This window comes from Theropithecus gelada, chromosome 11 (genome assembly GCF_003255815.1).
Source record: "Theropithecus gelada isolate Dixy chromosome 11, Tgel_1.0, whole genome shotgun sequence".
Classification (NCBI taxonomy): Eukaryota; Metazoa; Chordata; class Mammalia; order Primates; family Cercopithecidae; genus Theropithecus; species Theropithecus gelada.
The window spans coordinates 77,282,713-77,296,663 of NC_037679.1; the positions used below are offsets into that span (position 1 = coordinate 77,282,713).

At 36.9% G+C, this 13,951-nt stretch overlaps 1 protein-coding gene across 9 annotated transcripts in view; it reads right to left on the reverse strand.

Moving 5' to 3' along the window:
* Positions 1-13,951, reverse strand: part of TAOK3 (TAO kinase 3) — a 227,455-nt gene that overhangs the window by 33,993 nt on the left and 179,511 nt on the right. For 8 of the 9 annotated variants that reach the window (XM_025401964.1, XM_025401963.1, XM_025401971.1 and 5 more), the window contains one exon: positions 6,971-7,105. In XM_025401964.1, the coding sequence (XP_025257749.1) occupies positions 6,971-7,105 (135 nt within the window). Of the gene's footprint in view, positions 1-6,970; positions 7,106-7,346; positions 7,727-13,951 lie in introns of those variants that run through there. The other variant, XM_025401972.1, reaches the window with a different exon arrangement.

Sequence of the window (13,951 nt, forward strand, 5' to 3'; positions counted from 1 at the left end):
GAAGGCTACTGTTCTTAGTAACTTTTCCTTAACTCATTTTCAAGTAAACATCCAACAAATTAAAGCTTGTAAATATGTACATTTCAGCACCTCTTGCTCCTTTCTGTTAAATCCTTTGTGATTTTCCAGCCCTTCCTTCCATTTATCTTCTCTATTTTCCTGATCACTTCCTCCTAATTTTTCCTATTTCAGAAAAAAAATCTTAATTCCAGGATTTTAACTTTAGTCTTGTTCTTCACTAAGTGATTTGGTCACTCCTATCTACTGTAAGGCCCATCTCCCCCGCCTAACACCCAAACAAGTTTTACAGGACATTTTCATACTGCTATTAATTGTCTGTATTATTTTCAGTTTATGGGTTAAAATACATTTTATACAAAGAAGAGTTTGTTTCTCTGCTCTTTTTAGAAGGTGGCCCTGCATACTAAATTGAGTCCTTACTATCAAGAGAGTGCTGTTCTGTTACAAGATAGTATTATCAAAGTGCACCATTAAACATTAGCCAAACTTTGAAACCTTTCCAGCTGAAACTAACACTGGGTTTCATATTCATTTCTCTTTTCTGAAGGATAATACTCTTTAAAGTATTAAGAATAAGAGCAGAGGATATTTTAACACCAAAAAAGGATAGCGTTACCCAAAAGGCACCTAACCCTCTAAAGAAAATAAATGATTTATTTTGTTATCAGAAAATGTGTTTTTTAATGGACATAGGTCAAGATAAAAGGAGGAAAAGACGTAGTTTGACATATATGTATCAATTTTACTTCTTCATGCTTATATGTTTCTGAAGTACAACTTTAAGGAAGAAACAACTCTAATCAATAGAAACGATACTATTTAGTCCTTTCTGAATTCAATTGTTTTTCAGAAAAATATGGCAGTAAAGTATCAGGGCTAGGGTAATGCATTTTAGATATGTTTTAGCTAGATACTTTTTCTTATTTTAGCATTCCTTCTTTAATCAGATTCCCAAAGCGGAGGCATGGCACACTCTAAGCTATCATGACACATTTAAAACTTGCCATAAGCATTGGCTTACAGCCAATAAAATATTCTCAGGATGGTCATTTCCCTAAACCAGGAGGCCTAAAGATAAAAGGGAAATGAGTTGTGTCAAGAAAATTTTCTATTTTAATTGGTGTGTGGGTCTTTGTAAAGAGGGTGGCTTTCTACTTGTCCCAGATCACACCTGGTACAAGGATGGGGCAAAGAAAATTTACAGAGCTCAATCTGCTATCACTGTACATCACTGAATTCCAGGAGAGACATTTTGCTTTTGAATGCTTCCCATAATGTGGATAATTACCTTCTTAAACTCCTAATATCACCTTTCATTTGTCACAACTAAACTTTCTAAGTTTCAAATGGTCTTTTTGGGTATAGAGAGAGATACTAAGCTTTATAATTCCATGCTCAAGCTGGATAGATGAATTTAAATAAAAGTATAACCAGATATTTCAGTTGTAAAGTCTAACATGAAATATACAAAAAATATGATATTTAGAGTTATGTGTGTCCGTGTCTTAAGTGTATACTATGAGTTTTAAGAATACACTTTTTGGTCAATAAAATAAAAATAAGAGCCTATAACTTTTTCATGCATATGGTTTAAAAAGTGCTTTCATATATAATTTACCTCTTTAATTTTTAGAAGGCCTTGGATTCCTAGGGTTCTTGAATTGCCTGAGGAAATTCTTATCACCAAGGCAGAAAAAGAGTGACTATTTTCTGTTATAAAGTAATAGAGGGAATGAACACTCAAAAAAGTCAAAGCTAGAGAGAGTGGTAAGTCTAAATTACAAATCGAGTAAGTCTGAAATGGGAGAAAGTTATAAAGATGTAGTGACTGTAGTTTTTACAATGGCAGTCTCGAAAATGTGGTCAACTAAAAGTGGGCAGTACCACCCTGCCGTACCCAGTGGATTGCGTGGAGAAAAACCTCATCTATCTCTTACTATATAACTGACCTTGGGCAAATTACTTAACCTCTTCAAGTCTCTCAGTTTCTTAATGTGTAAAGAGAGAGGAACTACTACTATCTTCCTCAGGGTCAGAGGACTTTCTCATGTGAAAGTGCCTAGCAGGGTGTCTGACTCCTAGGAAATACTCAGCGTATGCTGCTTTCCTTCCTTCTGATGCCAGGCTCTGTGAAGCATGTCCCTTTGCCCTCCACTTAGTATTTCTGGAGATGGAGACATAGATCAGAAGAAGTGGATCCAGAAGAAAGGGCACATTTAAGGAAAAAAATAAATAAATAAAAACAACTGTATCTGTATCCAGGTTGTGGATTATAAGATTATGTATAATTTCTGAATCTGAATTATTACTCATTTCATGAATATGTAAAATAAACAAATAAATAATAAATAATGTACCATGAAAAGGAAGATCAAAACTTGTTTTCTAAAGGTTCCTACAGCTGTTCAATGCTATTTTATTTAATGCCAGCAAAATTCAGCCCTAAAACAAACCACTTCATCCGAAGTGCAGAGTGTCCCTCCGGTGTACAAAACACCGCACTTCCGGAACACAAATAATAAGCAACTTCCTGAACACAAAACAAGAGCATGGTGGCTGATAACGTTACCCTCTGAAGAGATCAAAGCCAACTTACAAGATTAATAATATGTAAGAATCAAAATGATACATATGATAAAAGTGGCCACCTCAGCACTTAGAATAAATGAAATTTATAGCAAGTTCTTAAAAAGAATATAGTGAGTCACATTTTGGCATTAGAAACTTAACATTCTATTCTTTAGAATACCTAAGGAAAAACTGTTTTTAAGTTTCTGCTAAAAGTAATGACTGGTAACAGGTAATTCTGCATTTAGAAAAGAATATGTTACATGAAGAATTCTGAAATGCAAACTTATAAATCCAAATTCTCATCTGATAGCAGGGCTGGAGGTAACCTCATTCATTCATTCATTCATTTATTCAACACACTTTTATTGAGAGACTTTGACCATATGGGTTGGGCATGTAGATTGGACAGCATAAGTGAGAAATGGTATCAGCAATGACCTTAGTGAGTGAGTTAAGAAGTCAAGAATAAGTGAAGAGATATGCAATATTTTGATAAGCATCCTCTGGTATACTGTCCAGGAAGGGAACACATTTTCAAGCATTTAGAAATAGGACTGGGCTCCTGAGAGCTGAAACAGTAGCACTTACTGCTGAGGCTCTCATATTTTTATTCTCATGTACCAAATTCATTCAGGTATCCAATTTCACAATTAGCTGAATTATTAGGGTGCATTTTAAAAACTCCAAATAAAGATTCTCTTTTTATGAGTTTTTCTATCGAATCTGGCAAAGCGAAGTAAAAGAATCTATATTTGCATTAAGAGAACAATAATACTTTTCTCCTACATGCCTCCTTGGGAATTCCCCTCTCATGCCCTTCTCCCCGACATGTGTTCTAACATAAATTCGCCTGTTTAATGCTGTCACAGGTGAATGTGTTAGAACACACATTAGGAAGAGGGGCAGTGAGAATTCCTTCACAAAGTCAAAAACTGAACTCTCATAGGCACAGTGCTCTTTATATGAATATCTCTACCATGGAAACAGCCAAGAGCTCCGGACATTACAAAGTTTTCAGAAGAAATGACATCAGATGTAGCAACAGCTGAAAACACCCTCATGAATCACTAATATAATTAAAATATGAGGCTCTCCATAAAAACTCAAAGAAGGCACATCTCAAGGGCCCAATAAATCAGATTAGTGATTCTGCAGAACTATATAAACAAATCCTTTTTCCAGATAACACATGAGCCCAATATGAACTTCCTTACAGAAGAAGGAAAAGAAAGGTTAAAATAAAGATGCCATGAAATACCCTTCCTTTTCCTAATTCTTCAAAATAAGGGCAATAATCTCTGCCCTTAGAAAATTATAATAAAAATTATACAATTGTAATAAAAAGTTACAATGCTAAAGTTTTCTCAGGATTTCATCTGGTATCAAAGTTTATAGTCCTTCCTTATCCTTTGTTACAAATGCAACTATGCAGCAGTGCATAATACAAAAATCTCAGTTATAAGGTGCCAAAACGATACAGGCATGTAGCATTACAGGCCCAAAGCCCATGGGCTTCTTCATACACTTGTCAGTAACTTCATTCGAAAGTACAATGTTGAAAGTAATACTAAGGGGGAAGAGCACAAAGCCAGGCCTCTTTTAGGCTTATGTTGAAGAGGTAGGCTCATAAACAAATTTTAGGAAAACTGATATCTTTGTCAGTTTGCAAGTCAATTTAAAATATGCATTTCATCATTTATTTATGTAGTTATTGAAAAACTAATTTCTAATTTCCTTTTTCCTTCCTGTTGACCTTTGGACCTCTTTGTGACTTGTTAGCGCCTCTACTAGAAGATGTTAAAGAAAGAGTAAAACCAAAATAAATGAATAAATAAATATAGTATTGCCACCAACTATGAGAAGGCAAGGTTTCAACAATGACTTGATTTTTTATTATACTGGACTTTCACTTTCCCATGATCTTGCTCTTACTTTTATGTCATTTTAGTCATTTTCGTTTGAGCTGGGATCCATAAAACACAACAGAATTCATAATATATTTTTTAAAATTAAATATTTTATGATATTCCAGTGTCCTGATTTATATACTACTATTGGCATTAGGTTTTAAAATAATATAGTGGGTAGAATTGTAGTACTTGGTAATATACATTAAAAAATCCATACCAATAGTTAGATTGTTCAAAATGGGACATGGAACCACAAAACATCATACCTTTTCCCTTCCATTTTTTTCCCTCCCTAAAAGCCACTAGTTACAAATACCACTGAACTCTGGTAAACTTCCGTCAATCCCAACCATGACTCCCAAAGCACTACGTTTAGAGAGGGCGCACCACAAAAAACAACTCATTTTGTGGCTAAAGCAACAGCATATCAGCTACTCTGTTTTTAACTTAATATAGGGGCAGGGGCCTTTTAGCAAATCAAAACTTCATTAGACAGACTGGTTGCAGCTGTTCTCTGGATGGGCACTAGGAAGCCTGTAGGATTCAGAGGGTTCCTGAGGACACTGCCCGTAGCCCTGAGGTGGCCTAGTAGGGAAGCAGCTTTTATCATCCACAGAAAGGAAGACTGTGATGGCTGATATACACACAGAGTAGCCCTGGGTGAGTTCACAGATGCGAGCGTGAGATTATTCTGGCATGGCTGTAGTAATCTCTTGCTGGGAGGCAGGAGAGGGTCATGAATATATGATGTGGGAATGAGGGTGTGGCAAGAGAGAAAAGAGAACCTGTCCCAGAGGGGGAAAGCCACTTGGTGTAATGTCTGCTTCACATGCAAAACCGCTGATGGTGCTCGGATGCTCAGAGCTTGTTATCATTTCTCCACTCATTTCAACATGAACGGGTCTGGATAAAGGTACAAGTCTCACAAGAGTCGATGGTAAGTAGTCATAGTTCTCTAAAGCACCATATTTCTTCTTTTGTCAGATATCATGGCACGAAAATAATGATTATTTGGTAATCTCATGATGCTTTATCCAGACTCAAAAGCATATTTTTAGGTGCTTAACAATCATTAGCAAATACATAGTGGACATTTTAAGATCTCCATTACATAGTGTAGCACTCCTTTAAAATGAAAAATTGCTCATCAAAGAGATCATAAGAAACTTCTATATGAAGGAACTTAAAAGTGGGCTTATTTATAAGCAGTTTAAATTAAATTGCTTGCTTTTAGACAGCAGCAGGCATAGCAATATGTAGGTGCTTTAACTTCCATTTTTCCTTGTATTTGGGTTTTTAAAGGTTATAATCCATTGTAAATTTCAAGTATAATCGAAGCCTTTAAAAGACTTGAGAAATAAAAGTGGAAATCAGGTTTGAAAAATAGGACAAGAAAAATGATCATTTCTGGGTCGGCCTCGGATGATGTCATCATAGGTTCTAAATGTAATAGCCAAGCAGTGTACACTAACTCTTCCTGCCCATGTGACCTCTAACATCCATTTGGGCAAAACAACTAATATTTCAATAATTTTTTGGTTGAGAAGTGAGATTCAGAAGCAAAAGATTAAAGAGAGTTTAGAGTGCCAAGGATGAAACGATGTGAGTGTGTGTGTGTGTGAGTGTGAGCGCGCACGCGCACGCGTGGGGGGCCGAGGGGAGGAGGCATGAAAACTAACTCTTCCAGCACACACCCCTTTTGCTACTACAAGGGCATCCAGCAATCACATTTGCAATAGTAAAAATGCTGAAGAATCCTACAGTCTCTTTTCTTCCACAATCAGCCTTATCCTCTCCTACAAAGCCCTTCTTGCTTTATTGGTGCCAGGAAATTCTTCAGGGGTTAAATGGGGAAGTGCAGCCACTACCATTGTTGCAATAAATAAATGAATGAACCAGAACAAACCAGCAATCCATTCCTGAGAAACAAGTATCTTATTTTCTACAATTATATACATTAGCCGGTAACCATATATTTTTAAAAATTATATTTTATCTTTTCATGTGTGTGTATACATTATAGACACACATGCATCTATACAAAAAGAAGCACAGTGCCCTGCATACATATACATCAATACCCTAAAAAATTTTAGCATTATTTATTTCAATGAAAAGACAAATAGCTTTTAAAAAACTGGACAGGCTAGCAACTTCATCTAAAAGGCCTTATCTTTTGCACATACAGCATATACAAACACACACACAGACACACACGCACACAGACACACACACACACAAAGGTTTTTTTTTTTTTCCATGCCACAGACAATGCTAAAATATCTGAAATCAGGTTGCTATGCCAACAGATTTTTTTCCTAAAATGAATAAAATTATTAGGAGAGAGAAAACATTCTTGACTCCTTTCCTCCCATCCATGAAGCCGAGAGAGGCTCAGGGAGGGCGAGAGGCTGCCAGATGGGGAGGAGGGGAAGGAAGGGAAGGTGGGTAGAGGGGTGTTTGCTTACCAAAGATGCTGATTTGATCGTGGCAAAGCGCTCTCTGTTCCGGTAGTGGAGGGCCTGGCTCTGAACTGACTGGGTAGGCCGCGGCTCAGGCCTGGGATCGCCGTGGCCCGCCTCATCCCTTATGAATACATGATCCTGCAGAAATGGATAAAAACAAGGAGAAAGTCCAGCTGTGCTCTTTCCTCGCCGGCTGCCTCTCTCTCACCCCTCTTTCTGCACAAGCACTGCTGTTTGAAATGCATAGTTTAGCTCTCTGCTAGTCCCCGCAGCTCCCACGGTACAAAATGAATAAGCAACACATTGCAGCCTTCAGTTAGGAATGTCAGCTGATCGCTAGTGGGATGCCTTCTGAATCCCTGGCAGGCTTTTTCTTTACCTCCAGAATTACATATATGCAAAAGAAAAAAAGAATAGAAAAAATAATGCAATGTACAGACTCCTTAGAACAGTTTGCTTAAAACGCTGTAACCAGATAATTCCTTTAAAAATGTCATGTCCATGTCTAGCAAAGAGGATGCTGGTGGCTTTTAACATAAAAGCGAGCCTCCGCCTCATTCCCTTGAAAGATCTGCTTTCTCAATTTAATTTTATTTGAGATCTGTTCGGTAGGATCATCGTTCTGCCTAGAACCAACGTAGGCTTGTGCTGAACTGCCTCTCTATCTTGTGCTGGGAAGATTCGGCAGTCACTGAGGGATCCTGCTTTCCAGTCATGATCGTACACAGTTCTAGCACCTTCTCTCTACAGCTTCTGAAAGGATTTTTTTTTAGATTTAAAGCGACAGGCATATAATTTTAACCAAATGCTACTTTCACAAATTCTTCTTCAACTCAGCATTGGTATGGTCACCAGACTGAGTAAAGCTGGAATTTAATGTCCTTGACTGATTTAATCAAGCCCGTGCTTCTTGATAGGCAAAGATAATTAATCTTGTTCTAACGCCCAGTGAAAAAATAGCATTCCCTGGAAGGATAATAATGGATGTTTCTTAAATGCAACTGAAATGACTTTTAAAGGGGAAAATGCTATCAAAGGACGATGTTTCTGTCTATAAAGATGAAGTGCTCAGTCATTAAGTGGCTATAACCCTTCAGAAAAAAGGACACTATAGTAATTTGTACCTCAAAAACATGTACAACCATGGGGGATTTTAAAATAGTACATGTTCAGGGTGGAAAAGGAGAAATTAATTCCTTATTTCCCTAGGGTTTTAGGAGAAACCATTTGTGAGAAGTCAGTATTGCATTTTATCCATGACCACTTGAAATTTTTTATAATGGCTCTTTTCTTCATCAAAAATTAAAGAGGTTTAGAAAATACAACATTTTATTATAGTCTAAAATTTTGGGAGAAATTAAATTTTACATCCAGATTTTTATGTAAAAGCCAAGACCCAAGATTAAATTGGGCTGATTTTCTTTTTTCTTTTATCCATTTAAAATGCTTTGATGTATTGGGAAGGTATCTACCATTACACCTATCTGGAGAATTTTTTAAAATTTATGTATTATAGCTCAAATAACGAAGGGATCTTTAATAAACTTGCCATTGAGGGCATATATATCAAATTCAAGTATATTCTACAGCCACACTGTCCAACAAGACAGTGACCAGCCACATATGACTATTTTAACTAAAAATTCAATTCAATTAAAATTAATTAAAACAAAGTTAAGTGCAAAATTCAGTTCCTAAGTCGTACTAGCTATGTTTCAAGCACTTAGCAACCATAGTTAGTGGTGCCATATTGGTGGCTTATAAAACTTACAGGTTTTTAAAACTTAAAAGAAAATATTTGAAGGGTCAGTTAAAATTATTCTACATGATTTCTCGTGAAATTTGAACTCTTATTTTACAGGGAAGAGCAAGAACGTGTGTAATTGGGATTCATGCACTAGGTTTAAGGTTCTGAAGAGGAAGGCACTGGGACCTGCTACCATTTACATTACTGCATATTTGCTAATAAATTTATGTTCAAAATTCAACTTAATATTACAGTGCCAGAAAAGCAAGCAGCTCTTAAATGCCAGTAATCGGAAGAGATATGCTAGATAGAGGCCTGTGATTTTATATGAGGTCTTAACAAGTCATAGTTTTGGTGAATATGCTAACTTACCAAGTTTTGGTGAATTGGTTAACTTATCAAGTACATTGATTGAGAGGGAGACCTCAAATATGTGGGCAACAACATGTTTCACATTGTAATAACTTGATTTATAAGGATAACCAACGACACTAGAATCCACATTCTCCACATGACAGACCAGAACAAAATTTATTCATGTACAAATATGTGCAATTTTATTATTTTATCTCTGATAAAATTTAACTCCTTAGAAACATGGTTTAGGGCTCTGCTTCTCCAATTAAAAGCCACAGTATATTTTCTAAGTTTACTAAACTTGAGGAAGTTGAAGTACACTGGAAAAATTAAAACTTGAAATGACATTGATTTTAGTTGACACATATATAATTAAATAACTCAAATATATTTTTAAAATAATGTTATTTTTGTAGTCCAAAGAATAGTTTCAAAATTTTAACTCACTTTAAATATAATAACGCTAATAGTATAATTCTTTGCTTCCCCTAAATTGTTTTCCTTTTATAAAATCATTCTTAGTTTTCCAGATCATTTTCATAACAGAGATCACCATCAGTAAAAGTCTTCAAATATTATACAAGAGACCACAAAATGGAACAAAATTTTAGTCTAACAGTGGATAGTCATTTCAAGTGCATTAGGAAATGAATTTTAAAATATTCAATTCCATTGCATAAAACAGGTTCAAAACTCCAAAGACAGCTTATGAAGCTATTTAAAAATGGGAGAATGTAACTTGAGAAGTAAGCTCAAAGAAATTAAAGTATCAACTTTACTGGAAGTATTTTCTGTTGGTTATACTGCTCCTTTAAGTAACAGTGCCTTTGTAAAAGACCACTATACCTGGCTTCCAGAGTTTCTGAACTGCACACATCTTAAGATTTAACAACGGAAAGGGTTAATTTCTATTTTTATGCAGTTATGCACTAGATACAGATTATTTACAAATGATAAGGCTGAAATCTTCAAAGAATGATTTTAGATGATTAAAAAGAATAAATCTACTTTGCCAAGGCAAAATATATGGCATGGTTATAATTTATCTTTAAAACATAATCATCCAGGAACAAACAAAAATAATTCCTTGAAATACCAGTTTTAAGTAAACCTACGTTAACCTGGTAAATTTACCATGTTGTTTTTGTTTTTGTTTTTGAGACAGTCTCGCTCTGTTGCCCAGGCTGGAGTGTAGTGGCACTATCTTGGCTCACTGCTACCTCTCCACCTCCTGGGTTCAGGCGATTCTCGTGCTCAGCCTCCTGAGTAGCTGGGATTATAGGCACGTACCACCATACCCAGTTAATGTTTTTGTATTTTAGTAGGGATGGGGTTTCACATGTTGCCCAGGCTGGTCTCAAACTCTTGAACTCAGGCAATCTGCCTGCCTTGGCCTTTCAAAGTGCTCGGATTACAGGCACGAGCTACTGTGCCCAGCCCACAACACTGTTTCATCATAAAAAATAAACGTCTTCAGATTAAAAAGGAAGCTGTCATAATGTTTCTTCAAAATCTTTGGTAAAAGAATTGAATTTCTGTATAAGAATGAAATATGTGAAGCATGAGGCACAAACTTTACTATTATACCCTAGACAAGGGGCTTTTCTTTTATTTGGAAATCTTTCCTTTAGGTGTCTGACCTTCACTTCACTTCTGAAATGAAGGTTCCTGGTGTAGGCATTTGCCTAGAGTTTCTTTTTCTAAATATATTTTCTTCCCTAATAGAGCTGGTGTCTCACTATGTTGCCCAGGCTAGTCTTGAACTCCTGGGCTCAAGTGATCCGCTCGCCCTGGCCTCCCAAAGTGCTGGAATTACAGGCGTGAGCCATAGCGCCCAGCCACTTGCCTATAGTTTCTAAATGAACTTGACTTTAACCTAGGAAGTCACTCCTCTGGACTCAGTTGTGCTTTGGGTTTACCTTTATCACAGTACTCATCACATTTACTTGTCTGCCTCTGCATAAGGCTGTGGGCTTTTTGAAGGCAGAGTAAATGTCATTTGAAAAATCTCAGTCTCCCTAGCACCTGGCATAGTGCTTGATACTTAGTAGGCATTCAGTAAATGTTTGCTGAATAAACAAACACAAGAATATAGGTCTGAGGAGATTTTGAGAAAATGACATTTTCTTTTGGATTATTTAACAGAATTCAAATTTGTATTTCATAAAAACCTGCCACTCTGTACTCTAAGAAAGTCGTAAAATAGTGACACACACACATAAGCACACCTTTACACAGCGGGGTGTGTGGGGATGTATCTAAAAATGGCTTTTATCCAGTGATGAGAAACCTTTTTATAGACTCCCACACTTTTTACACTGTGGAGAAGGGATCAGCAGACCCACCACTCTCCTTTGTTTTGTTCATTTCAAAATTATTAAATAATTGCCGAAGCAGGTGTAGCTATCAAAAGCTGGGGCTGGAGGAAGGGGAGGAGAAGATGAAAAAGCGTATTTTAACTTGGAAGGATAGTTAGAGAGAAAAGATGACTAGCAAAAGGCTGAGGAGAAAGAAAGAGAAGTAACAGCTCTGTTTAAGAAACATTACCTTCATCTGTTAATTTACTTCTACTTTGCCAAACGTGAGTTGAAGAGTCAAAGAACCTGCCCCTCTATTCAGCAAAAATAATAGGAAAGGCCACTGAAGCAAGTGAAAATAAACCAGAACATCCTATTCCCTCAAGGACATTTCTTTCTTTTTTTTAATCCCGCAAAGATGGTGAAAGCCATTCTTCTTTTAAAAGAGAGGAGCGGGAAAGAACTAACATTGGCAATAGGAAGGGTCAAATAAAGCTTTAGGAGTCAGGGTAGAATGGCCTTTTTTCCCCCACAACCAGACGGAGTCTTGCTCTGTCGCCCAGGCTGAAGTGCACTGGCATCATCTTGGCTCACTGCAACCTCCGTCCTCTCCGGGTTTAAGCAGTTCTCCTGCCTTAGACTCCGGAGTAGCTGAGATTACAGGTGCGTGCCACCACGCCTAGCTAATTTTTGTATTTTTAGCAGAGACAGGTTTTCACTATATTGGCCAGGCTCGTCTTGAACTCCTGAACTCTTGATCTACCTGCCTTGGCCTCCCAAAGTGCTGAGATTAAAGGTGTGAGCCACCGTGCCTGGCCTGTAGAATGACTTTTTAAAACAATAGTTTTTGGAACACTTATATTTTATAGAATGAAGTGTTGCCCCATTAAAAAGAAAAAAAAAGGAAAAGAAAAAAAAAAATGTTCTCTAAATAATCCCTAGAAAGGGACCCTTATGACTGGAGTTCAATAAGCATACCTAAAATAACACTGATTCAAGAACAATGCTTTTAATATATTAAAGTCTTACGATCCATACTAATAGAAGGCAGCAACAGGCAAAGGGAATTAATTTTATACTTTAGTAAAATAAAAATACACCTTTTGATTAACAAATTTAAAAGACAGACTTTGTTGCTTAGGATAATATTAAAATATTATTTGCTATGGCTCTATACACAATGATTTTAAGGAGTAGGATGGAGGCTCAGAAGCAGGTTACATGACAACAAGGAAACAATCTGGATTAAAAATTCGTACCAGAGTCACTTGTGAATAATCAAGAATTGAGGTGTGGAGTTGTGTCCTAGGCCAACTTTTTCAATTTAGTTCACAGAACATTTATTGAGCATTTGCTATGTAACAGACACTGTGCTACATGGTAGGTGAAAAAAAAGGTTCCTGAAGAACTACTAGTCTAGAGATGTGGCGATGTTCTTGTTACTGAAAAAAGTAGTGTGGCAACACTAGCCAGGGGGAAAAATAAGTACCTGAAGTTTACTTTGTCAGAATATGCTTTTAGCCTTATCAAATCATTCTTGCTCAAAAAGAAGTTTGGATTGGGCTGGGCGCGGTGGCGCATGCCTGTAATCCCAGCACTTTGGGAGGCAGAGGCGGATCACGAGGTCAGGAGATAGAGACCATCCTGGCTAACATGGTAAAACCCCGTCTCTACTAAAAATACAAAAAATTAGCCGGGCGTGGTGGCGGGCGCCTATAGTCCCAGCTACTCAGGAAGCTGAGGCAGGAGAATGGTGTGAACCCGGGAGGCGGAGCGTGCAGTGAGCCGAGATCGCGCCACTGCACTCCAGCCTGGGCAACAGAGCAACAGAGAAAGGCTCTGTCTCAAAAAAAAAAAAAGATTGGATTAGAATCCCCTCAGGGCCCGGGAAAGACCAGAGCAGAGGCAAGGACTGGAGAGTAAGTAACCTGGCATTCTGATGTCAAAGGAAAATTTTCATTGTCCCACTTTACATTTTGGGGGCTTGATCTGTGGTAGAACCGTCCTGCTAAAATCAGGGCATCTTTATTCTGGATGCAGGGCAGTTAACTGCAAGTCATGCTCTCACTAGCTACTCATGGATTTCATTTTATTTATTTTTTTAAGTTTCTTCTTTGAAAAAGCAAATTTACTTCCTATTTAAAATGGTAATCTGTTTCGGATCTGTTTTGACTATTTGATTAGTCAAATTAATTTGACTAATTCAAGATATGTCTGCTTGTGAGTCGAGATTGTGCCACTGCACTCCAGCCTGGGCAACAGAGTGAGACTCTGTCTCAAAAAATTAAAAAAAGAAAAGAAAAGAAATGTCTGCTTGATTATAACAATCAAGGGACAAAAGATTCCTTCTCCCATATTCATATATATTGGCATTCATTAAGCACATTCTTATTGTGTTGGGTATTCATTTAACTTTCATTTAACTTTTTCAAATTGTAAAGATAGTAAGATTATTTAACCCTTTTGATCCATTATGTTCAATGAACCGGTAGAGTATGATATTTAATATTTGGTAATTAATTTATTCCCTGCCTTTTTTTTGGTTTTGTTGGTCTATTCATTCATTCCACAGTTATTTACTGA